The sequence below is a fragment of the Podarcis cretensis genome (genome assembly GCF_951804945.1).
Source record: "Podarcis cretensis genome assembly, chromosome: 1".
Classification (NCBI taxonomy): Eukaryota; Metazoa; Chordata; class Lepidosauria; order Squamata; family Lacertidae; genus Podarcis; species Podarcis cretensis.
This window is the reverse complement of record NC_137170.1, coordinates 95,753,760-95,780,542: the sequence shown is the minus strand read 5'-3', so window position 1 is coordinate 95,780,542 and position 26,783 is coordinate 95,753,760. Positions and strand designations below refer to the sequence as shown.

Sequence of the window (26,783 nt, the reverse complement as noted above, 5' to 3'; positions counted from 1 at the left end):
TTGACATGTGCACGCTCCTTTTTCAGTATAGCTTCCTCAGAGTGCAGGAGGAGTTGTTTTAGTTCAACATTTGCCATTGTTTGCTGTAGAAAACATTTTCCTCTATTTTTGCTGTGGCCCTGGCATCACCTAAAAGCATACTGTGGGCAACCAATGCTACATTGATCACAGAACCATTGCAGTGGGAGGTTAGAGTTATGATATGCCTCAGGATAAGACCCAGTAACCCAAAGCAAGAGGTGCCACAGGTTGTATCTATGCCACATTTTACACACCCTCTCCTTCTGCATTGCTGGAAGTGACTTTCCCTAAACAAAACTTAACCTGAAATAAATAATTATATTCTTGCCTTGTTTGCCTCTGAACTTCCTTTTCCTTCTGATGATTTTTTTTTTTTAAACCCAGCTACTGATGCCAAAGAACGGCAGCATTGGGTCAGCAGGCTTCAGATATGCACACAGCACCACACTGAAGCAATTGGAAAGGTACTGTCTGTAACGTATACTTTAAGTTATGCAGCAGTTATTTAAACTGCCCATCAATTATGTAGCTTAAAGGGTCATAATTACAATTGCTGAAGAAGCGTCAGCCTACCATAGAAAGATGACAGCAATGCCAAGATGAATTAGGTTTTAATGACGTTTTATTTGAAATGTGATGCTGCAAACTTAAGCGTGTATTTGTTGTAATAGTTGAATAGCGGGGACCTCCTCTGATTGCCACCGAAGTAACTTCTCCATAGCTTCTTATGGCACTGCTCAGTAAAACCTAAATAATCTGACAGGTAGTTAGCTAAACACCCAGAGAAGGAAATTCTACAACTTTCCAACTAGGTTTGGCTTTTTCCATGGACCACTGTCTCTTCTGCACTTGGGATAACTGAAGTCTGTTTCCTGAAATTGTAATGGCAATGCAGTCCTTAAAACTGAAACTGCAGCCCTTTCACTTAGGAGTAATCGTTGTTGAACCCAGTGGGATGGACTTCTTAGGAAGCATGCATGGGATTAGACTGCGAATCTGTTTTTTCTTGTAGATGTAAATTACCGTATTTTTCGCTCATAAGGCGCACCGGATCATAAGGCGCACCTAGTTTTTTTTTTTTGGGGGGGGGGGGAAATCAAGAAAAAAAATCTTAGAATCATAGAATCATAGAGTTGGAAGAGACCACAAGGGCCATCGAGTCCAAGCCCCTGCCAAGCAGGAAACACCATCAGAGCACTCCTGACATATGGTTGTCAAGCCTCTGCTTAAAGACCTCCAAAGAAGGAGACTCCACCACACTCCTTGGCAGCAAATTCCACTGTCGAACAGCTCTTACTGTCAGGAAGTTCTTCCTAATGTTTAGGTGGAATCTTCTTTCTTGTAGTTTGGATCCATTGCTCCGTGTCCGCTTCTCTGGAGCAGCAGAAAACAACCTTTCTCCCTCCTCTATGTGACATCCTTTTATATATTTGAACATGGCTATCATATCACCCCTTAACCTCCTCTTCTCCAGGCTAAACATGCCCAGCTCCCTTAGCCGTTCTTCATAAGGCAGCTGACTTATGTCCGCTTCTCCCAGAGCTGCCGGGTCCCCCCCCCCAGCCCCAAAGAGCAAAGAAGCCAAGACAGTGAGCGGGATGGATCCCACTGGCTGTCTTGGCTTCCTCTTTAGCCGCGCGCAACCTCTCCCTGCAGAAGGGGTTGCGCGCAGCTATGGCACAAGCCAAGACAGCGAGCAGGATGGATCCCGCTCGCTATCTTGGCTTCCTTTTTAGCCATGGGGCTGGGGCGGGGGAAGCCCGAGCTTCCCCCGACCCCAGCCCCCAAAACAGGTCAGGGAGCAGCGGCAAGGTTGCAGGCAGCCTTGCCGCTGCTCCTAGAGCTTGCGGGGCTGGGGGCCACACATTCGCTCCATAAGACGCACAGACATTTCCCCTTAGTTTTTAAGAGGAAAAAAGTGCGTCTTATGGAGCGAAAAATACGGTAGGTGTACAGTGCGTACTGCACAACAGAGAAGATGTCTGTTCTCTTTTATGGTGGGGGAGATGGAGCAGCAGCCCCATGGGTACTAGTTCCGCATTCTGAAGAATATTTAGCATTGGTCAAGGCCTGAATATATGTTGATGATTTAGCCAGTCCTCAGGGTTTTCGAAATTATTGAGTGCATATTCTAATAATATATCTATGTACTTAATATGTATATAAGAAAAAAAGGTGGAGACTTAAAGATTAGTTTTCAAGTATTTCCTAATATGTATGTTTGTTCACCAGAACAATCCTCCTCTGAAATCTCGCAGCTTCTCTCTTGCATCTCAAGGAAGTGGCTCCCCTGGTGTGCAAAGAAGACCCAGCCAAAATGCAGCTTCCTTTTTTAATGTTGGGCATCACAAGCTGCCAGCTGGGAGGAGAATTCCCATTTTGCAGCCAGATCATTTAATTGATGTACGGGAGGTTAGTATAATCTTAACTTTTTTAAAAACCAGTTTCTTGGTTAAGAATAGCTTGCTTTGGGAAGCAAATAGTCCCTGTACTATCTGAAATTCAACACAATAATTGAATTTATAATAATAGTAATTTACACATTGCAGCGTCAATAACTTATTCTGGTTACTTTTCCTTTAATCTACTCAGGTTGAGGTTGGCAGTGAGCATTCAGCTCAACATGTGCTCTCATTCTTCGCTGCCTTAATCATGGGTCGCTAGTACAAAACTTGTAATTGATAAACTGCTATTTCCATTCTCTATACTTCTTTATCTGGGTACCCGGGGGGTGATAGCTGCGATTTATTCTTGTTTATTTTATTGTTGGCTTCCTTGAGTATTTTGTATGGAAAGGCAAGGTACTAAATAAATAAATAAATAAATAAATAAATAATCATTTCATGTTGAGAAAGAAAATCTTACACATGGAACTAAGGGGTTACAGGTGTTATCTTGACCTAACAGGGGTGGGGAGATACCTTACTCTCTGAACTTGGGATTGGCTCTTTCTTGAAAAGCAAGCTCAGACACTTGGACCATGATTCTTTAAATTAGGAAACTGAGCAGGAAACACATGACTAGTTCCATCATCACTCCTGTAATAAGTCTTGGGGCTGGAATGTAGCACTGGATGGTGATGAAATTCTATCAGTCTCCCTCTCGTAGCCTCCCTTATATTCGTTTGAATAAGCTGTGCAGTGAATTATCTATGTAATCTGCTCTCATTGCTGGCTACAGAAGGTTGAGATCGCCATGCATAATAGATCACATAGCCAAAAAGTAGAGTGACCCAGTTGTGCTCTCAGTACTCTGTCAAGTGATCATGGTCAAGACGTCCTGTGCTGCCTGCTCATCATCTGCTCAAAACAAAGTCAAAAACGCTGGAGTTTAGGATCCATTGACATCCTTTTACCCTTGGGTTATGAGGGGTGAGGTTATGGTAACTCCTCATTCCTACTGAGCACCAACTATGATGAAAGTCAGGGCGAACCTAGTTCGATTCAAAAGGTGGATTTCTAAAGTCTCAATAAATCCAAATCAGAGCTATTTCTGCTACTGTGTCTTAACTTCTAGGTTGGTGCTTGGCTTTGCTCCAGCAGTGTTAACCATACCACATTTCTGGCTTTCCTCTGTCTAAAAAGAGCATTAAGAACAAGCAGGACAGAGAACTGGACAGGTTTGAGGCTTCAAGATGGTGAAGAATTGTGATTAATCTTTGACTGTGGTTAAAACCAATGCTGAAGTATTTCATTCAGATAGTGGGGGGGGGGGGGGGTTAAGACAAGACAAGAGGGAAGGTGCAGGACTCTGGAGATATGTGATATCTTACCTGGTTTCCATCCCATCTGAAGCATCCACAAAAGATAAAACTTGTTTTGAGTAGAGAAAAGAATAGTGCTTCTTTTTAATATAGGGCTGATACTTTTGTGTAGTAGATTATTAGCACGAATGTTTCTTCCATTCAGGTTCAGCCCAAGACATTTCACAGTAAATGGTTGTCTTCTCCACCTTCCCCCACCCCAACCCACTAGCCCAACCAAGGCTGTGTTATTTTGGAATGCGAGGCAAAAAGGCCCACAATCGCCTCTCCCTGGCAATAAAAATGCAATACTAATAAATTAAATAACTAAAAATTTGCTGCCATAGGTTTCAGCAAAGGAGTGGAATGTGATCATTTATATGATTATGGTTCTAAAGGAATGGATTGGCACCATCATATGGTGCTTTTAAAAATAGGTTTTTGTGTGTGTGTGTGGTTGCTTATTTTGTCTGAATATGCAATATGTTCTTGCTGGTTTGAATGAGTAGGTTACCCAAAAAAACTGGCTAGGTGAGTTTAGATAGAGTTATTTCCCAAGATAATTTGACTAAAGAACCACCTGAGGTCTCAAGCCATTTCTGCAACGCAAGGCAGGCCCTATAATTAGGCAGAGACCTGGGAGGCAATGGAGGCAGACACACCTACCCCAGATGTTTTTGCTGAGCCCTTGGCTGTTCCTTTTTGCTGGAAGGCAGGCTACGTATGACCTGTCCTGTGCCCCCATAACTAGCCATTAGCTCTTGGGCATGGTGAAGGACATGTTTCACTGCCTCCACTGAAGTAAGAAGTAGCTTCATTTAACCATCTATATAGTTTGGATGTTTGAAGAGTTCAGGGGATTGGATGAAGCCTGGGCTCTTTTCATAATGTTACGTTGGCACACTGAATTTGAATAACAAGGAATTTTAGGTAAATGAGAATTCAGCTGATGTTTCAGATGACCCAAACCTCAGCCTTTTGTGCATTGCTTGCCTGCTAGATGATGTCACAAGCTGAGGGACAGCAGAGAGACTTGATAAGGAACATAGAATGTCTTCCTTCCTCTGGCCATCTTTCTTCCTTGGACCAAGACCTGCTGATGCTCAAGGCAACCTCTATGGCCACAATGAATTGCTTAAACGATTGTTTCCACATTCTTCAGCTCCAGCATGCATCGCAACAAAAAGGGTCCTTACCTACTGGTGAGTTATATTTGCTCTGTCTTCTTCTTTTAATAAAGCCTTGATTTGATCTTTCTCTTCAGTGCAACATAGGAAATACATTTAAATGCCTTCAGTACTTTGGAGTTCTTACGTTCCCACTTTGCTGCTTGCACTTTAGCATTTGCCTATCATGAGTTTACATCACTCCTTTCATGGAATTCACAGTGGTGTACATGGCATTCCTAAGTGGTCAACATCCAGGCACCAGCCAGTCCCAGACCAGACCTGCTTAGTTTCCAAATGGTGGTGGCCTCATGTGCCTTCAGATCATACCCAAAGGGGAATGTTCAGTCAACCTAGATAGCTGCTGCTGCTGAACTTCCCCAGGGTCCTTGTATGGTGTAACAGCTCAGATCAGAATCCAGCACTGTGATCGGCAGAAGATGCCAAGTTACCAGTAATGTTTATGTCCCAGATTGACTGTTCTTTTATTCAAGTTTGTGTATGTGTTTCTTTTAATAGGGCATTATTAGAGTCTACACACACTAGCCTTTGAGAACAGAATGGAACATTTTCATTATTGATGAGGAATTGTATCCATTCCGATAGACTAGCTGGGGGGTAATTGGAGACACCAGAATCATTAAACGAACGGGTGACAGTTTTCCAAATGATGCAGCTTTTATTTTCAAGCAACTATTATTTATTCAACAGAGATCTATTCAGCTGTGCAAAACCAAGTATTCCCCCCACCCCGTCAATGCCCCAACAAGACCTCTGGCAAAACGTGTGTTCTTTAGTTTTAGCTTTACTTCCTAGAAATAAATTGCAGTTTGCAATTGTTTTCCCCTAATGGTGTTGCTAGAATGTCGATGCTGCAACCTGTCCAAAGGGATTACGTAACAACCCTGTCTTATTGGGTTCTTTAACTGGTGTCTGATTACACCTTTCGTAACCCCATCTCCTCCTCCGCCGGAGCAAGTTGTGTGTTTCATCATGGCCCAATCACAGGCATCATTCTAATGACCCGAGGAGGTGGTGTTCTCCTGCACCCATCTTTGTTTTTTTTGTAGCTGCTTGAGCAAGCTCAGTTGCTTTTTAGTCATTTTGGGGGGAGGGGGGAGTAAAGCTGCTTAATGACAGTTGCCTTTTTGAAAAACAAAATACGCTTCTAGAATATGAGCAAGTTTCAGCGTAAACTCTCATTTGCTTCAGGGACAACTATCAGCTGGTTGGAACCAAAGATCTCCCTGCCAAACCACTTCAAAAATGGAGCAGATCAGAATTTCCCAGCAGATCAAAACAAGCCATCATCGATCAGAGAGGAGCAGTCCATTTCAGGTTCCAGTCAGCTAACCAGGGTAAGGTTAACATAAAAGCCCCTGTTGTGTGCTTTGTTTTTGGTTTTTTCCTCCTTTACTTAAGAAATGGGGACGGCTCAGGCTTTTAATATACTACTATTTTGAGTAGGCATCATTGAGAAAAATCAGAGTGTAAACAGTTTCTGTGAGTGTAAACAGGAAAAAGTAACACAGTATCAATACAGGTATCACTTTTTAAGTTGTAGGTTTTTCCCTTCTGTCATTAACAGGAGGAAATATGGAAAAGCGAGCATTGATGAAAGGAATAATTAAGTAAATTATAATAAATCCCATGCACTTAAATATAGTTACAAAGCCATAAGCAGATTAAACGGTGAAAACCTTTCCAGGTATATGTCCCCAAATCAGTCAAGATAAAGTGAGAATGCAATTGGATGTTTTTAATATATATTTTTTGTCACTTAATCTATAGATACTTAATCTATAGATACCTTTCTTAAAAATTAACAGCAGATTAGAATTGTAATGGGGCAACAAGCTGTAAGATCTCATTGTAAAACTACATATCTGATCTTAAAATATCTTAAATTGAAAGGATATAATTAAAGCTATAAAAAAATTGTAATATGACCATATTTCAGAAAGCAAACCATGACCCTTGGCATGAATGAAAGTTGTAGTCAATGGATGCTGTCATTTCTTCATTTCCCACATTAAAAATGAAGAAATTTAGTGATTGCCCATTTGATTTAAACTTTACTTAAAGTGTGTGTGTGTTTAAGTTTTTTTAATGAGTTGGAAGCCAAAGCTAGCCTTTGAATCATGGTTGCTTCCAAACAAGAAACTGAGTTACAGAAGTGGAATACGCTTACCGGAAGAATGTGATGCCAGTATACTTACTGACAGTTCAGCAGCTGTTCACACCCTGGAGAGACAATGCAAGAAAATAGGTTCCCTTTCTCTGCCTGCCCCGTCATGGCTGCTGCTCCTGTTCTGATGACTGCTGTTTACAGCTTTTCTTTACTTCTCCCTGGTTACCACCATACTTTGCTCTAGGAGATGGCAAATTCCCACTACACACCCTGTTGCTTGCAGCACTTGACGGTGTTACCTAGAAGAGTTACTGAATTGTACCTGAGAAGACCTGGTGCCCAACCCATTCTTCACTGAGGCAGAAATCTCACACACCCAGGCATTCCTAAATGATGAGTGCATGTAACTGAATAGAATTTGGAGGGCAGTATGCCGTGAGCAGGGAACTTCAAGGCTGGGAGAGGAATACAAGTAAATACAAATACAAGGAAATAAATAAACTCATTTAGTAAGATGAAACTAGATGATTTAAAATGAAATCACACCTCCCTCATCAGCCATAGGCAAGAGTCAGTTCCATAGCCCACTTCCTATGCTGTTCTTGCTGCCCCCTCAGCCTCTGCTCCTGTATCCCCTGTTCCTTAGTATTCTCTCCCAGTTGCTGGAATGAGCAAGGCCTGTTGCAAAGCTTTTGAGTTTCCACAATAGCAGTAGTAGTGTGAATGTGGCTGTTCTCTCAGCTACTTTTCTGCCCGCACTGGGATGACTATCCACCATAGTTCCATCCCAGAAAAAGAGCAAGCAACATTTAAGGTGAGAAGCCAAATAAGAGAGGTGTGTATGCAGAGCTGTGGTGGCTGCTAGTTCTGGCTAAAATGCCTAGGTTAGCAGTTCATCTGTAGACACTAAAGAGTCTGCTAGAGAGAAGAGCAATTTGATAGTCATTTGCTTGCCATGGATGGCGCAGGGCAGAATATGGTGTGACATGAACAGAGCAGGTGGATGAGAAATAGTACTTGTTGCCCAAATAAGGCCAAGGCACCTGCCTACAGGAGGGAGTGCTAAACAAACCAGTGGACTAATTGGTCTGAGTTGTGGGAAAATTAATTCAGGTATCCCAGCAGTTCTCAAACTTTCTACCCCCAGGGCCCACTTGAGAGGACTGAAGGCTACCACTTACAAAACTGTTGGGTCTCAGGGCAGGGGCAGAAACAATTACAAAATGGTGGCAGGTAGACAGGCATAATCAGCTGGCAGTTACTGAACATTGCTCTTTATTGATATCCAATTCCACTTCAGAAATCTCTGAATTCCCTGGCAGAGCGATTTCCATGTGGCAAGAAGTTCCACAGTACAGATACTGGCCCTGAGGTGGTATGACTCAGCCTGCCCGTTTTAGGTAGAATTTGCTGATTCAGAGGCTCTAGATGGAGAAGTCTTTTTATATTATACTCTCCTCCCATTTCAAAGTCTTTATTCATCTCCTGTTGTTTCTTCTCCTTTAACACTTGTGCATTATCTACCTATGCTGCCAGTTTTTCCTTTCCTCCTCCCTTACCCTTTTATGTTCACTTCTTTCTTCTGCAACAGCTTTCCTCTCATCTCCTTTCCGTTTCCAGTTGCTACTTATTTTTAAGTACAGTGGTACCTCAGGTTAAGTACTTAATTTGTTCTGGAGGTCCGTTCTTAACTTGAAGCTGTTCTTAACCTGAAGCACCACTTTAGCTAATGGGCCTCCTGCCGCCGCCGCGCCGCCGGAGCACGATTTCTGTTCTCATCCTGCAGCAAAGTTCTTAACCTGAGGTACTATTTCTGGGTTAGTGGAGTCTGTAACCTGAGGTACCACTGTATTAGCCTTTTGCATCTCTAATTTCCTTCCATTCCTCTTGCCCTTTCCTCTCAGAGAAGGGAAAACTCCCTTTCCTCCCCCACCCCAACTCTGACTCCCGCCCATCTTTCTCAGCAAGGAATTGCTAGTACTGGCATCAGTCCAACCAAAATGGCTGGGGCAGGGCAGGCAAGTGAGGAGACACAGTGTGGGCTGTGTCAGTGAGGCCCACTTGAAACTGCACTGGGACCCACTGGCATTCCCAGACCTTCTGTTGGAGAATTGTCGTCACAGCCTAAAATACTGATGCATTTTGGCGCCTGCAGAGAAAGCAGGGAAGAGCAGGGAAATGTTTTTGCACCTTTCCGAGAACTATTAAAGGAAGATGTCTACTCACTATAGCTTTGAAGGGCACTTCAAATGGGACATGGGAACAATAAGCATTTGCAGTTATTCTGTTCTATAAGCAATCTTTATTAATATCACTGACAAATATTTTGTGGAATATGGAGGGTAACTCCTGGGTCCGTATGTTTGAAAAGGCTTTGCTCATTTTGATAGATACCATAGTGGTCAAGTGGTTAAGACTCCTTATTGTTTATTCAGAATGTTACCTGCCTTTCACCACAAGGATCCAGAGTGGGATACAGCAATTTAAAACACAGTATTAAAATTAGTTAAAAACAAATACCGTATTTTTCCTTCTATAACACGCAGATTTTTTCTCCTAAAAAGGAAGGGGAAATGTCTGTGAGTGTTATTGAGCGAATGTGTGGTCCCTGGAGCCAAATAGTGCAAGGGGAGGCAAAAAAGCAGGCAAAAATCAAACCTAGAAGGGAAACTTGAAAAGAGGAAGCGGCTGCTTTCCGGCATTCTGCCTCAGGGTCTTACTGCCCACCCACCTCTGTTTCCTTGCTGTGTTTGCTCAAACGGAACAAAGAGCAGGGAAAGCCCCTCCCCTCCAGGAAAGCAGAGGGGAAAGCTGAAAACATGCAGGAGAGAGAGAGAGAGAGAGAGAGAGAGAGAGAGAGAGACAGAGAGCGCGAGCTGGCTGGCTTGGGTGGGTAGGTGCAGGAAAACTTTTGCCTTCCTTTCCTCCCTACCCCTCTCCTGCATTCTTAGCCAGCTGCTTCTCTGCACACCCCTCTCCTGCTCCTTGTCCCTTCTGTGTTTTTCCTTCCCTCCCCACTTAAAATGTGGTTAAAAAGCATGGATCCACATGGATCCTCAGGATCTTTGCATTGGGTCAGCCCAAATTCACCATCAGATCACATAGCATGTCCATGGCTACAGCCTGCCCCCCAAAAATCACGCACCCACTGTTGCCTGGGGCTGCAATGGTGCAAAAATGTGGTTAAAAAGCATGGATCCACATGGATCCTAAGGATCTTTGCATTGGGTCAGCCCAAATTCACCATCAGATCAAATGGCATGTCCATGGCTACAGCCTGCCCCCCAAAAATCACGCACCCACTGTTGCCTGGGGTTGCAATGGTGCAAAAACGTGGTTAAAAAGCATGGATCTACCTGGATCCTCAGGATCTTTGCATTGGGTCAGCCCAAATTCACCATCAGATCACATAACATGTCCATGGCTACAGCCTGCCCCCCAAAAATCACGCACCCACTGTTGCTTGGGGCTGCAATGGTGCAAAAACGTGGTTACAAAACATGGATCCACATGGATCCTCAGGATCTTTGCATTGGGTCAGCCCAAATTCACCATCAGAGCACATAGCATGTCCATGGCTACAGCCTGCCCCCCCCAAAATCACGCACCCACTGTTGCCTGGGGCTGCAATGGTGCAAAAACGTGGTTACAAAACATGGATCCACATGGATCCTCAGGATCTTTGCATTGGGCCAGCCCAAATTCACCATCAGAGCACATAGCATGTCCATGGCTACAGCCTGCCCCCCAAAAATCACGCACCCACTGTTGCCTGGGGCTGCAGTGGTGCAAAAATGTGGTTACAAAGCATGGATCCACAGGGATTCTCAGGATTTTTGCATTGGGTCACTCCAAATTCACCATCAGATCACATGTCTGTGGCCACAGCATGAAGCACAAAAATGATACATCCACTGTTTCATTCAGAATGTTTTTTCCCTTGTTTTCCTCCTCTAAAAACGATGTGCGTGTTATGGTCAGGTGCGTGTTATAGAGCGAAAAATACGGTACTTGGTGTGCCTTATCTGTCTTTGTCTTCAGTCTGCCTCTTCCGAGGTGAGACATGATACTGAATATATCATTCCCTCTCTGCCATTGGAGCTAATAGACCTTTGAGTCTGGCAAGACAGGTCATCTTACTAAATACTTCTGCTATGCTTGGTCTATAGCTGTTTTGTAGTTGGCTATTCCATTTAGGACAAGCAGAAGTTCCTTCTGGGAGAGTAAACTTCATATCCTGTGATACATGGATACATGCAGGCTATACTTCATTTATTTCTTTTTTGTGTGTTGGCACATTTTATATTCAGGGCAAGTCTGTCAGAGAACTTTTACTGTTCCCACTTTTTTCCATCTGTAATACTTGAAGTCATCATTCTACATAGGAGAAACTGAGCATCATTAGCATCAAACATAACATATGCTACTCCTCTTGTTTTTGTTTTACATTTAATTGTTATTAAAATGGGTTTTTTAATTTCCCACTCAGTGATTTTGTCTTGTTCATTTCAGGAAATTGACAGCAAGTACTAGAAATATAAAAAAATTGTTCCATCAAAGGCAAAATATGATTATACCTATCTGTTAAGCAGGTCTATCAGCTGAAGTTAAAATGCAATTGATGAAACACCCAGATCAAGTAAATGTACATATTACCAAAACCCTGAGTGTGTTTGAGGTGGGTGTTTGAGATCATTAAAGAATGCTCCTGGACAGCATAAGAACTTGTAAGCAAGGGCTTCTATTCATTGCTGAACCATCTTTATTTATTTTTTTATCAGTGTAGAAATCCAGATTGTATAATAATTCCTATTTTAATAGCACCCTAGAGACACAAAAAATGAACATATTGAAATCCCACCCATATTGCAGAAGAGATACACTGACATTGGTTTAAACTGAGTGCTGTCAGCTTTACTAGCTTGTGTCTCTTATTCCTAGAAGTGAAATCATACATATGGGCTAGTTTTGTAGAGAAACTAAAAATAAAATTTGTGTTTTTTAAAAAAATAAAACTTCCATAGGGAGAAGAGAGCTAGTGTGTCTGTGGAGGATGAACAGTGATATTCTCTTCAGTCAGCCCAAGAAATTAGTTAGGATGTTTAATTGGGACCAAGTCTTTCTTCTGATTCGTCATTCTCAGGATCACACCGTTAATTGAAGCTTGCAGCCTTAACTGTTGTTAAGTGGCTTGTTCGGTATCACTCCTACAAATGATGTTGCTTGAGACATGAGTGATTATCTGTGAGGTTTGGGAGGATGACTGAGCTGTCGTGCATGGGAGGAAGAGGGATTAAGTTATAAAGCCCAGATATTTAGGGCTGGTGAATTATTTGAAGTGTCATTTGTTTTTGGAATTTACACTAGGAACCAGAGGAAATAAACCCAGATGAGGAGATAGAGGATACATGTGAACTTAAAGAGGATGACCTTGGAGCCGTGGAAGAACAGCGTAGCGTTATCTTGCATCTCCTGTCTCAACTAAAACTTGGCATGGACTTAACAAGAGTAAGTGACTGAAACATTAATCTTCTTGAAATTGAGAGGGAAGTGCTTCTGGAACTGAAGGCTGGCCCAGCCACATCTGGATTTGCACAGACAACTTAATTAACTTGGAATTAAGCCTTTGCTCCCCTTCCCACAAAAAAGCCCTCGCTGAAGACATTCCTACCAGCTGAATTTATATCAGCTAGTTGAACTGCGCTCTCAGAATTGTTTATTTAGGAATTCTTTCGGGTAATAAGGAATCTGCTCAGTGTGTGTGTGTGTGTGTGTGTGTGTGTGTACTAGCACCCCAGGTTGTCGTTCCTATTGACCACCATGGACTGAAATGGGAAGCTTCCTGCACTTGTGGAGGCTTGGTGTACATTTCAGAGCCCTGGAAAATCAGGGTTCTAGAACACTCAGGGAGCCCCGATAAGTATAAGTGATGCCTTAGCTTCAGACAGCCACCCTCCACTGTGTTGGAACACCTAAAGAAGAGGAGAAGGAGGAAGTATTTCATAGTGTTTTAAGAATACACAAAGTAACATGTCTTCCTCTTGTTTGCGCTAGTTAAGGTTGTGCTCTTTGCTTAGAAAAGCGTTATACCCTTATCCCATCACTTGCAATTCGAAGCTTTAGGTGTGCTTCATGCCTTTCTTTCTTTTCAGGTGGTACTCCCCACTTTTATATTAGAGAAACGCTCTTTGCTGGAAATGTATGCTGACTTCATGTCCCACCCAGATCTCTTCATTGCGATTTCCAGCGGCGCCAGCCCCGAGGAGAGGATGATCCGCTTTGTTGAATATTACCTCACTTCCTTTCATGAAGGTCGCAAAGGGGCGATAGCGAAAAAGCCATACAACCCGATCATCGGGGAAACGTTTCACTGCTCGTGGAGGAGCCGAGTACCGTCCGACACGAGTAGTAACTCTTCGTCCCATTCCCTCTCTGAGCAAGGGACTGTCTCAGAAGAGTCACAGGAACAAGCAGAGTCGGACTACCACACAGTCAGATTTGTAGCGGAACAAGTGTCCCATCACCCTCCAGTCTCAGGGTTTTATGCCGAATGTGTAGAAAGGAATATGTGTGTCAATGCTCACGTCTGGACTAAAAGTAAATTCCTAGGAATGTCAATAGGAGTGACTATGGTTGGTGAAGGTAAGTGAAGAACGCTGCAATTAGCCACTTGCCGCAGTAGGCTCACTCATGGTCAAACCACTTTCTGGTGAAGTATGGTCTAATGGCTTTGATCTACCCCTGCAGGGATGGGGTACTGAATTGGATGGTCCACCCCCACCACTGGAGACTAATGGAATCCAATGGGTGCCTAAATGCCCTGGGCCTTTTTCCCAGCGAGTAGAGCAGACAATCTGTTTGAAACTTAGTTGCGCTGTTGAACAGTGAAGCACAATGAGCTCTTGACATGGCCATCCTTGAGCATCTCTGGCACCATGGAGCCCTGTCTTCACAGGTTACCCTTTCCTCCATCCGGAGCAAAGACCAGATTGAGGGTGTGCCCTGGCCAGTGTGTTGGGTCAATGATAACTTGGGACAGCCCCATGGCTGTCATAGAGGCCATGAAGTCCTGAAAAGGAACACCTGAGGCATCCTCTGCATGGATGTTGACATGTCCAGGACTATTGTTCTGGGTTCCTCCATCACCATGCCCATCAGCTTGGTCAGATAAGCTGGTGAGAAGCAGAGTAGATGGTAAACCAGCAGTGACCCTTGTTGACTGACTTCTTGGCCCAACAACAGGTACAGGTCCTAACAACCAGCTCCAAGACCGGGTTTTTTTTCCTGGAGATGGAGATGGAAGTATTGTGGGCCACATCCACTCCATTGCCGCCCTATCCCTGTAGCTTGTGCTGATGCTGTAGTCAGGTGGGCAGAACTGAGTCAGATCAACTCCCAGCTTGCCCACCCAGGTCTCATATGCACCATGGACAGGCTGATGGCCACAGCAGATGAACCACTAGGAACCCAGCCATGGGAGAGGTGGGAGCAAGAATCAAGGCATAAATAGCTTCTCCCTCAACTTCTGTGATAACTTGTCTCCCATAGCCATTTCTCTCCCTAACCATGTTCACTGAGATAAAGGCAGCTCATCGCAAGCCCATGATATAAATAACAGCCCAACAACAAAAAATGTACTACTACCCATCAGTTATCCCAGAAGGTATCTAGCTGGTTAAGAACAGCTTTACTAAAAGCATGTACAAACCACCCAGCCCCTGCCACACTCCAGTCCTGCCTCTTATTCACATTGCAGGCTCTTGCCCTGGGAGAATCTGGCAACTTTCTCCAGTCATACAATTCACTGTCCAGGTTCTCACCCTGTGCAGGAAGCACAGACACCTTATGAGGAATGAACCCCTTTAGTTGTCACCCTTTTGGTGGCAAGCCTAAGTGCAGCCTAAAACCACTCAAGTGCAGCTGAGCTTTTATGCTCTCTGTCCCAGCCAGATGCTGATGCAACAGCCTACAGGATTAGGTGCTCCTTTCATGGGCAACCTCTCTTTGGTCTCTTGGTCAGAGAAGAAGACAGGCTCCAGTCCTGTCACAACTTACAGTGGACCTCAGTTGTTTTGGGAACAGCTGGGACCAAGTTCGGAAATCTTGTAGCACGTGAAAATGATAAAAAAGTTTGTCTCCAGATGATGCCTTTTGTGTCTTCTTTTATGATGCCTGTGTCCTGGCCCTAGTATGCATTCTAGTTTCTTCCTTGCTTCTTTTGCATTGCACATTTCTGTTAATTTCAGACATTGCCTACAGAATTTCAGGTGCACAGACCCCTTTTTCTGAAACGGTTGCTTTGCTCTAGTTCCTTGTGAGAGGTGATGCTGTCCATCCTGCACCCAAAACTAATCTTCCTCCGTTGCTCAGCATTCTACAGTGGAGACATTTTTTGTAATGTAGGGTAGTTTGACAAGTCACAGTAAGACATAGATACCAGCAAGCCTCAGAAATGTAGAGGTATTGTGATGCGGGGTGGGGGGAAGGATCATAGGCTTTACTGTTCTAAACTATGTTGGCCTCTTAAGTAGAAAATGCAAATGGAGATGAACCCAATGAATTTTATCACTCACAGGAAAACGGGGTATATCTTCTGTCTTTACAATTAATGATCGTAATTTCCTAACATATACTATGGGTTGTATATACAACAAAGTCCTGTTAGAGCAAGGATTTCCACCTATGCAATAGGACTTCTTCCCATCTATTCCAAGGGATCTCCCAACCCTCCAGAGCATATTTGCAGGCATGTGGGGGGGGGGGGAGTGTCGTCTCAGGGGGAAGAAGTTATATTGCACAGGCAAAAGTCCTTGCACTAACGGAACAGCAACTGATTTTAATCTTTCTAATATGGTTTTTGCTGCATGGTTTATGTACTTTTGTTGTAAGCCACTTTGATAACTTTATGAAATAGCAGTATATAAATATTTTTATAAACAAACAAGCTTGGCTGGATACAACCCTATACTGTTTGTGCAAGTAGCTCCTCTGTGAGTTAAAAGAAAAGGGCTGTTGTCACCTTAAGTGATATATCATTGATAATACTAAATGATAAAAAAAGTCCTGGGTCTCTGCATCCTCTAATATAAGTACGGGGAGTATGAATTATTTGTTTCTGTTATTGTGGAGCTGATGTGAATTTCTCTTGTCTCACAGGTATTTTAAGTCTCTTGGACCATGGAGAGGAATACACGTTTTCTCTGCCTTGTGCATATGCTCGGTCAATTCTGACTGTCCCTTGGGTAGAACTGGGAGGAAAAGTCAGTGTTAATTGTGCAAAAACGGGATACTCTGCAAGTATTACTTTCCATACCAAACCATTCTATGGTGGCAAGCTTCACCGGTAAGTATTTATGGTTGGCAGGCGTTTTGTGTAATGTAGTGCAGAATCAATTGCAGATAACTTTCTTATGGGAATGGCATCTTTTCATCTTCCTCTTTTGAGCCGGATGTTGCAAAAACGAAGTCCATGTATGCTGCTGCTGCTGCTGCTGATCTAAGCAAGCCACTTCACCACTTTGTTCTGAAAACTTGAGAAGGACATTTAAAAGGAAGCTAACCTTTTCTGAAATACTTTTGGTGCTTGCTGGAATGTCGCTTTCAAGTCAAAGTCTCAGTATCTCGAAAAGGATCTTCAGAGAATTGTAGAGTTGGAAGGGGTCCTCAGGGTCATCTAGTGCAACCCCCTGCAGTGCAGGAATCTCAACTAGATTTTCAGCATCTAAAACCACCTTGATTTATTTAACTAGTTAAATATTTGCAGAAGATTGATTGAACTCTGGCCCCTGGCAGGGAAGTAGTGGAAAATAATAGCAGAATGTTATGTATTGTGTTGTGCTATTGAAATTGTGCTTCCTGATTTTATGCTTCTATATCAAGTCCCTTGAGAGAGCATTTGCCTTGAAAGATGGCCAATAACTATTTCAAATAAATCAAATACATCAAAGCACTCGTCTGTAGTTTCAATTACCAATGAGACTTTGGATTAGTGTTTGTATGAGCTTTTTTGTAGTCATAAGTACAAGAGAGAGAGAATGCTGTTATAGTGACTCTGCTGCTAGTTGATATTGTAATGAAAATAATGTTACTATAGATTTTTCAGAGAACTTTACTATTAAATACTTTTTATTGAGCGGAACTGTATTGTGCGCAGCTGAATTGCTGAAGCAGAAGTTGGCTTCCATAGTATAATTTGCATTTGCTTAGGATTAAAATAATGCTAGGGAAACATCTGGTTTCAGGGAGTTTTACCTAAAGTAGAATATAATATCTAGACACTATTCATATTTAGTATTGGTCGGTATTGGTATTTTTAACAGGATGTTGGGAAAACTGCATATTTCTCTTTAATCCAAAATCTGCAATACTTCTCTGTAATCAGCATGTTAAAGTAGCAGTGGCCAACCAATGGCCTTTCAAGAGGTTGTTGGACTGCGGCTCCCCTTATGCCTGACCATTGGCCATGCTGGTTGGGACTGATGGGAGTTGGAGTCCAGCAACGTCCAGAGGGCTACAGGGTAGCCACCCTTGATGCAGAGGAAGGTTTATCCAGTCTAATGTATTCCTATCTTAGAAAGCTTAGAGGAGACCACCAGAAACTCATCTAGCATTGAATTGTAAGCAAAATGCTCCTTTTTTGGTACGCTAGATTTCACAAATTGGGTGAAGTTCCCATTAAACTTTGTTGTTCAGTATTAATTGGCAAGCCACATATTTAAAAGTCGATCTCTCTCTCAACTCTCCATGGCATGAAATTCTTGAGCTGCCATCAATAGAAAACAATGATTTTTAAAGAAGTAAAATGCAAGAGATGAATGCAAAAATAATTAGTGGGCTCCTAAGTTTACTATTTTGTTTCTTTTGAAAACTGTTTTGAACTAGCTGCACAGTTAAACATTAGAAATGTAGCTTTTTAAAACACATTTGCAAATATGATGACAAGCACTCAAATCTTGCTGTACTAGAACTTGCATGTATTCCTCTGTTTCTAAAAATAAATAACACGATGTGAGCTGTAACCCTACATGAATACAGAGTGTGGGCTAATCCAGCTATTGTCACATTTTACTTTTTGAATGCTGTTTTTTTTAGGGTTACTGGTGAGGTGAAACAGAATGCTACCAACACTGTTGTCTGTAGAGTACAAGGTGAATGGAATAGCATCCTTGAATTCACCTACAGCAACGGAGAGACAAAATGCATGGACTTGACAAAGCTGTCTGTCACAAGAAAACGAGTCCGACCCATTGAGAAACAAGGGGCATTTGAGTCCAGGTAAGAGAAGTTCTTTTATGTTTTCGCAATTAACACTTACTGGGTACTCTTAGATGCCTGCGTTTCTTTTTCATTCATATTTGTGGGAGCCAAAGTAGTTTTTTATTTTTTTAAAAAATGTGTTAGGAAAACCTAAGGAAAACCAAAATGAGCACAGGAGGCTCTCTCAAAAAATGCCCCAGAGAATTAGAGGTTCTTCACAGAATGGTTTGGCACTTCCGTTAAATGTGGCTGCACTGAGGTTCTCCACTGCTGCCGTGCATTTTTATTCTTCAGTTGGGTAACAGCTATATTCTATATTGCACTGCAAGTTCCTCATATTTTTTTCTGGAGAGAAAGCACTTCCAGGATACGGTGGCAGTTCCTTCTTCCTTTCAGTTCACCTTATTCTTAATCTGAGAGGAGCCAAGATTATAGCTGTGAATTCTGCTCATGTGCTGCAAGTATTGACAACACACTGACCTGCTAAGAGAGCTTGAAGTCAGCTGTACCTTTTTTAATTCAGAAAGCTGTGGCAACATGTGACAGAGTCTCTGAGGGACGGGGACATTGATAAGGCGACAGAGCATAAGAAAGCACTTGAGGAACGGCAGAGAAATGAAGAACGACTCCGGGCTGAGACAGGAGAACCGTGGCAAACTAAGTACTTTGTCAAAGATGTAAGTAACTCAACACAAGTTGAATATTTAAAATGCCAACCTTCCAGCATGTCATAGGGGCTACTGCTTGCCTCTGTGAATATAAAAAAAATTCCTCTGCTTAGTTCTTTGCATTTTTTTGAAAAGCTCACATATAAACAGAAGATAGTTGAATATAAATAGCCTCTGCTGGAACATTTTTCTTGCCACTTTATTTTATAGATTAATGCCTTCACTTCAGTTTCCCTCCATGCTCAATGTATATGCTTCTTTTTGGAACTGAACTGTAGTTTTGGCTTCATATTAATAAGTCACGTTTGCAACAATCCTGTCTAGTAGGTTAGCATTCTTATCCTTATCTTGCAAGCATAGGATATTGTGACTTGTCTGAAGCCACTCCCTGAGTCTGTGGCTGAGATTTGAACAAGGGATCTCCTAACATGAACTATTAGCCGCTATGGTGAAGAATCTCTAGCACCTAGGGAGGCAGTCCAAAATTAGGCTTTCTTGTCTTGTAAGGGCCAGACTGTACACTGACTCAGTTCATCTGTAGTTCAGCATTGGAGCATCTGACTTGTATGCAGAAGGGCCTAAATTCAATCCTTGGCTTCTCCAAGTAGGACTGGGAATGTTCTTATATGAAACCTTGCAGAGCCACTGCCAAACAATGTGGGCAATATTGAGCTGGATGGATCAATAGTCTGGCATAGTGTAAGGCAGCTCCGTATAAGAACATAAAAAGAGCCCATACACTCCTTCCTGTTCTCACAGTAGCCAATCAGGTGCCAGGGTGAGAACAATGGTCACCTGTGTTCCTAGATGAATTAGAAAGCTCTGGTTTTCTGGTAAGGGGGTCATAGTGAGCCTCAGGCATATATAGTCCCCTTCCAACTCTCCAGTTTTGTACCTGTAAATTCAGCTTCTGATTTGAAATTTGTGGGTTTCCTGAAGGTATCCAAACTCAGGCAACTGTGGCTTGTTTAAACTGTGGATAGTGAGAAGGATCAAATTGTGGGTACAGATATTATGGTTATGGTCAGTCTCTGGGCAGTAGTGTACTACTCAGTTCTTAGGACAATTAGCATTCGCCATTGAATTTACATGGAGAATTTTTCTTCAACTAAGTAATCTTGTTCTCTGTTTGAATTGCAGGGAGAGGGCTGGGTTTATTATAACCCTCTTTGGAAAAGAATGCCTCCCGTACAAAATCAACCAGCAGACACAAACTAGATGACATTTCTTCAAAATTATTATTCTCTTTTGTTCTAATCCCTACAACTTCCAAAATGCTATGTCTCACTAACAGTCCTTTGGGATTTTTATACAATTGCACAAAATTAAGTAAGCATAATGGAATAAACTACTAGGGCACTTTAAAGTTGCAGAAAATCAAAAGATAGCGAGAGAGAACCTTGCCAGGTATGTCTTCTCCCCCCACTTCAAAAAACATTTTATATGGCACTGAAGATTTTATCTGAACTGTGTATTGTATTCTTTCTAAGCACACCTACTGCAAAAGCTGCCTAAGATGTTTTATATATATATATATATATATAAAATCTTCTAGAAACAGTAGCATTCAGAGCTGCTATGCTGTTCTGCCCAAGTGGAATTGCTTCTGGAGTAATAGCTGAACAGTTCTTCCCAATCTGTGCTCCATTTCCCACTTGTTTCTGAACTACTCAGTGCCCGTATAGAGAAACACCTTTTGCTGCTCTGAATTATTATTCCTGCTGAAAACCTTGAAGAGGAAGCTCTTCATGTTGACCTTGGAATCAGTGTTATTGAACTGTCTGGATCAGGACTTGACACTTCTTTTTTTAATTATTCTTCGGAGGCAATGTGTGCATGGCTGTGGAAGAATGAGGGAGTCACGTAAACCTCACCTTTTTTAAAAAAAAAAAACCCTCCCCCACACAACATTCTAAAGTAGATTAGAATTGTAACTATGGGGTGTTTCCTATATGTGAAAGAGTTGTGGAGAGAAAGGTGGAAGGAGAAGCGTAAAATTCAGAACAATTTTGAGCTCTAGAATTTCCCTTAACCTCCCCCCAGCTTCATTTCCTTAGCAAACTGCTGTAAATACCCTGAAGATGTTCTGTCTCTTTGAAGAGACTGAAGCTCAGACCTGACTGATGTGTCCTTTTTTAAATATCTATATATATACTTCATTGCCCCCACTCACTGTTCTCCATGGATCATCTCTGAGACAGAGTCAGTGTTACAGGTTGCCCAGACAAGTGATTTCATTTGTCTTCTGTGTAAGTTCCGAGTCAGACATCTTTGTGTCCCCGCTGAGTACAAAGACCGTCACTTTGGTTTTTCTACAACACCTGAGAAGGCTTTTTTTTTTGCTATGGGACTACATACAAAACCAGTTGCAATCTGATACCGGAAAACCATGTTCAAGTAAAATCGTCCATTGTTTTTTATGATACCAATATTTTATTGAAGTCTAAGAATTGCTGGCAATTAAGAATAGTACTGATTTATGGCTTTCATTCTTGTTACTACAAGCTACCTTAATTTTTCTAAGAGTGGTGCCTTACTCTGTTTCTTCTGATGTAGTCTTCCAATCAGTGTATATACCATTATCTGTCATCTTCTGGTTTGTGTCAACAGTGGGGCCTCTCCCTGCCATCATGAAAACCTTCAAACTCTGTGTGTGCTGGTCAAGTGTGTTTAGTTTTTTTCTTCCATATTAAGGGAAAGGGTTATCCGAATGCACCCGAGAGTGGTTAAGTAATCACCCTCATTTTCCACAAAGTCTGAAAAGTGTTTGGGGGAATTGGGGGGGGGGGGTTATGCACATTAGTTAAGATTCCCTTGTACTTTTTTTTTTTTTTTTTTTGCTGTGAAATGCACTGAAATCTTAATGCGACTAGTGTACAATTCCATGTGTGAGAAAATGGGGAGGGAAGGAAATAAAGCTACCAAACGGAACTGTTTGTTTGCTTTTTGTCTGTGTTCATATCATTGTGGTGCTCAATGCTGACAGCATATTCAGCTTCAAATTGTGGAATAGGATTTTTCAGTTCAGAATTTGTGGGCTTTTAAGAATATCTCTGCGCGCTCTCTCTCTCTCTCTCTCTCCTGTCCCACACTGCTCTGGTCTATTCAAACACGCAGATGACATAAATGCCACTTCTGAAGCATCCAGATTTCTCTTCATAGAGAGCTTGCACAGCTTTTGCAAGTTAAGATGAGATGGTGCTTTGGCATTGTAGGCAAGCTATATGCTTCCATGAACTTGTTGTATAGTTTTCGTGGAAAGCAGCCCATTCAAAATAACAAAAGAAATAGAAATCTGCCAGTAGTTGCTACAGAATGCCAGGTTTCCGCACAAGCCAGTGTCTTTCACTGTGAAACATAAATATATATAGTTCAAGTATCTCCTGTTGGTTTCAATAGAACTTAAGTTCCCCAGTATGCTTACAGTTGCAATCTTAGTCCAGAATCCAGAGAGCCCCATGCCTGTGCAGAGATCTTCCTCATCCAGTAGCCAACGCTTTGTCTTGTCCAAAGAGAGCAGTGACTTTCACAAGTGGCTTTTCAGGTGGCATGCGGTACTCGTGTGGAAAGGGTGGGATGCTGAAAAGCCCTGGCTCTTACTTGGAAGCCCACATTGCATTCCTTTGGAGTTCTAATTTAATAGATGTTCTATTGAAGTGAAAGGACAGCTTAAAGAACAAATAAGCTGGTTAGACAAAATGTGGGTTTTGGCTGAGATGACAGAGTTTGCAGACAGAGTTAGGTGTCAAACCTTAACCTTAGGAATAAACATGGTATCAATATTGGGTTTCTTCAAAGTCTTTGAGAGATGTAACAAATTTTTCAAAACTTTGGAAGCCTGTGTTAATATAAAAAATTATTTATTTATTTTTAAAAGCAAGCGAATGGAGTTCTCTGATTAACACCTAATGGTTCCAGCAATTTCTTGTGTGATCTAATAACAGGCTAGGGTCAAGACTCTGCTTTACCCCCTCGTAAAGAATGAAGATTGGATGGTGTTTTGTTTTGTTTTTTAAAAAAAGCCTATTAATTGTGAATCTTTTTAAAAATAAAGAATTTTTTGTGTTATACATTTAAAATAAGTATAAAATGATTTATATTGCGTGCTGAACATAATACAGTGACTCTGCCTTTTTGCCTAGTAAATTAAAAGTGCTTATAAATACGTTTTATTCATTCAGAGAACTAAATGGGGTTTGGGGGAGGTATATTTTTTTTCTGAGTGGCATGCCCATTGGTGCTTCTGTCCAGCTTTTATTTATTTCTCCAGTCATTGGATATTCCTGTCACTCCCTTGATTCTCATCTATTGGGCAACCCATTTTGCTTGCGTCATCACCAAGGCTGCTGCCATGGCTACTGCTGCTGCTGTTGTTGTTGTTGAGGATGTCATCGCAATCCGTCTGCACCATCAGGTTGAACCGCTCTGCCACACAGTGAGCTGTGAGTCTGGCTTCAGGATCATGGTCCCAGCATTCTGTGATGGTGTCACACAGGAAATGCATTCCCTGAAATTAAGAAGGAAGCTGGGAAGTTAGCAATCTCAAATCTAGGGGGAACGAAACAAACAGGGCATCAAAATAAGGACATGTGTTGTATTTATGATACTGTCCTCCGTGCTCTTCCTTCTGCTTCACTGCAATTATTGCCCACTTTTGAAATAAAAAGAAGAGCAATCAGTGTGCGTTACTGGCTCAGTAACATGATTTTTGGCTTTGTGCATGATTTCCTTTTCCCTATTAAGGGGTACCGTATTCCATTCACCTCCCAAAAAATAAACTTGCTGGGGCAACTAAAAATTGACTGGAAGGGTCTTGGGCAGTGTTATAATGGAAAGCGGGGGGGGGGGGGGATATCTCTCAGGATAATGCCTTAAGAGGAGAAGAGGACTGTTCATGAGAGGACTGTGACTATATGGGGCCATTTTTGTCCACCAAGCACACTTCACTTTGTTTAATACAAAATTATTGATTTCTGCTTTTAGGTTTTTTTCCCCCTCTTCAAATTGCAAGAAACTAAGATGAGAAAATGTGCAAGGCAGCATATGGTAGCAGTTGACAGCTTGCTCTCTTCAATACTGGGTGCATTTGCAATGGTGCTTGTACAAAACGTAAAACATTTATTCTTCTGAGACTGTAATCATAGGTACTTTGAGAGTGCCACCGAACAGAATCAGTATTAGCTATGAGTAAATATACAGAGGGTAGCTCTCTGCATTTCAGAAATATGCCAAATATAAAATTGTACTATGCCAAGTTAGGATGCATTTTATGTTAAAACATATTAGGTTTGATAAGAAAGTAAGTATGTTAATTTCAATTTCCCCCAAAGTCTTCATTTTGCCTCAGAAACCTGGGAAGGGGGGCAGTGTTTTGGGGGTGGGGGTGGGGGAGGGGGCTTCAAGTTTTCTGCAAATGTTGTTTGTGTAGCCACACACTTCTAGGTCTGCTGCTCAGAAATATTTATTTAAAGCATTTTTGCCCTGCTCTTCAGAGGAAAGGGCTTCCAGAGATCAATAACATGAGATCAGTAACAAATAAGACTGCCCCTGCCCTCAGGCTTACGATCTAAAAAGAAAAGAAACCAAAACGGATGAGGAGGGAAGAAGAAAACAAACTCGGGCACCAGTTCTCAGTTATAAGCTTGAATGGAAACAATTCAAGAGGAGGAGTAGGCAAAAGAAGGTGGTCTTGTGGCAAAGCCATAAATTTTACCTTCCTTTTTTTGTACTTGCCTGATGCACCAGCCAATTGCCAGGTATCTCTGGACGCCCTCGACCATGCAATACAACATCTCTCATAACCTCCATGCAGGGTTGCTCCCGGACCTTTGATCCAAATGGTAGCTCATAGTTCTTCACCTCTGCAAGGAAGCAACATTGATGTTAGTTAGATGTGCGTGCAATTTAGATACACATTGACTATGTACTTGTCGGGGCAGTGCTGTGGTGCCACCGAGAACATTCACCGGGAAATGGATAATAAAACTACCTCTAGTGGTGGCTTGCAGCTGTACCTGGTGAAGAACTGTTCATTGATCACAACCTGGCTGCCAAGCTTTCTTAACAGGGGACACTTTTAAATTCAGACAGCACATTTAAAGATTTGTCGAAATGCCACTGTATGTTTCAGAAAAGAAGTTTGCTTCCTTTAGTATTGGCAGCACGGTATTGGCTGGTTGATGCCCACAGTTTGTTTTAAAACCTGTAAAGTGTTAAAAGTAGTAGCACCTACAGCCAAACCGTTGTGTTTGAGATGTGGAGTTGCAGAGGGATGTGTATGTGGAAGTACAACAGATACTTCCTTAATGGACCACGCTGTAGGACACAGCAGAGGCCGCTAAGTATTTGTTGCTTATTGTAGTGGTTAGGGTGGTGGACCTGGGAGACCAGGAGTCCAATCCCCACTCAGGCATGAAGCGCACGGGGTGACCTTGGGCCAGTCACTGCCTCTCAGCCTAACCTGAGGTTTGTTTTGAGGATAAAAATGGAAAGGGGGAAAACCTTGCATGCCACCTTGAGTTCCTTGGAGAAAAGGTGGGGTATAAATGTAATAACAGATAAATGAACCCGAATCCATATTGCACCAGTGCTGTATAGCTCCCCATCCCCACCATCCTGTTAACACATTTGCCCATAGATTTCCCATACACTGCCCTTGTAGACTGTTCCACATGTTAGCGTCTGGACTTGCATCTCATGAGAATTAGAATCAGCACAAGCCCAAATCGCTTTGAATTAGTGGGACAGATTAGCATTGCTGCTACCAGTTCAAAGCCTGATTGTGTAGCGGGAAATGCTAAAGCAATAAATTAATCCCCGTTAATGAATTTTTGTTACTGCTGATGAAATGTGGGTTCCTTTAGTGGTCATTTGCACTCCAATGCTTCCTTCAATCTTCTTTGTATTTTCTTTCATTTTAGCAGGCTCTTAGTGACACAAATCCCCATGCTATTGAGATAGGTCATTTGCCCATCTATTCTAGGATTATTTGCCTTGGCTTAGGGGCAGTGTCGCTTTTTGAGTCCTGGGGCCAGGAGCCTTTCCCGGCCTTGCTACCTGAGACCCATTTTTGCAAGAGATGCCCTCCTTCCATCTGAGAAATGCATCCTTCTGCTAAGGCAGGAGTGGCTAACCTGTGGCCCTCCAGATGTTTGCTGAACTACAGCTTTCATCAGCCTCTGCCTACATGACTGGCAGTCATAGAGATATTGGGAGTTTTAGTTCATCAACATCTAGGGTGGGGTGGCCATAGGTTAGCTTCTCTGCACTAAGGTTTGCTCCCACCTCCCTCTGGCAACTTCTTGGAACAGCCATGTTTGTTTTGCCCAGTGGACCTGTAAAGCGGGGCTTGGAAGACAGCAGACTCTGCTGGTATAGACTTACCTCCTATGGCGTCACACCTGGAGGCAATCTCCCATAAAACCAGAGCCATGGAATAAACATCCATTTGTTTGAAGGACTCCAGATCTTCGAGATTCACTCGAGATTCCAAAACTTCAGGAGCCATATATCTGGCAGTGCCCACCTGACCATAAATTGAGTAGATGTTAGAAGGGCTGGAGGAGAGAAGTCGTATTGATTCCAAGTTAAAAGGAGGCTGCAATGCATTAGAAGATCTGTGGTACAGACTGGACCTTTTGGGCTCCAGAGTTGCTCCACCCCTTTATCTCTAGGTTTTTGTCCAAGTATAGGGTCCAAGTATAACGTACACTTGAAACTTAGGAACTTGATGGTGACCGTAAAATCTTCTCTAAACTTACCAGCCCTTACTGGGATGGGAACCAAGGCCCAAATTAGAT

The 26,783-nt window shown here is 42.4% G+C and overlaps 2 protein-coding genes across 5 annotated transcripts in view; one reads left to right on the top strand and one right to left on the bottom strand.

Moving 5' to 3' along the window:
• The window catches only part of OSBPL11 (oxysterol binding protein like 11), a 46,608-nt gene extending 24,693 nt beyond the window's left edge, over positions 1-21,915 (top strand). For all 3 annotated transcript variants that reach the window (XM_079993494.1, XM_079993495.1, XM_079993496.1), the window contains exons 4-13: positions 406-485; positions 2,254-2,433; positions 4,764-4,965; positions 6,142-6,287; positions 12,428-12,568; positions 13,213-13,702; positions 16,217-16,403; positions 18,152-18,334; positions 18,840-18,993; positions 20,125-21,915. In XM_079993494.1, the coding sequence (XP_079849620.1) occupies positions 406-485; positions 2,254-2,433; positions 4,764-4,965; positions 6,142-6,287; positions 12,428-12,568; positions 13,213-13,702; positions 16,217-16,403; positions 18,152-18,334; positions 18,840-18,993; positions 20,125-20,202 (1,841 nt within the window). In that variant the 3' untranslated portion in view covers positions 20,203-21,915. The remainder of the gene's footprint in view (positions 1-405; positions 486-2,253; positions 2,434-4,763; positions 4,966-6,141; positions 6,288-12,427; positions 12,569-13,212; positions 13,703-16,216; positions 16,404-18,151; positions 18,335-18,839; positions 18,994-20,124) is intronic.
• Positions 20,872-26,783, bottom strand: part of LOC307225673 (TGF-beta receptor type-2-like) — a 45,669-nt gene continuing 39,757 nt past the window's right edge. For both annotated transcript variants that reach the window (XM_079993748.1, XM_079993747.1), the window contains exons 5-7: positions 26,368-26,509; positions 24,718-24,845; positions 20,872-23,491 (exon numbers count right to left, since the gene is read on the bottom strand). In XM_079993748.1, coding sequence (XP_079849874.1) covers positions 23,255-23,491; positions 24,718-24,845; positions 26,368-26,509 — 507 coding nt within the window. In that variant the 3' untranslated portion in view covers positions 20,872-23,254. The remainder of the gene's footprint in view (positions 23,492-24,717; positions 24,846-26,367; positions 26,510-26,783) is intronic.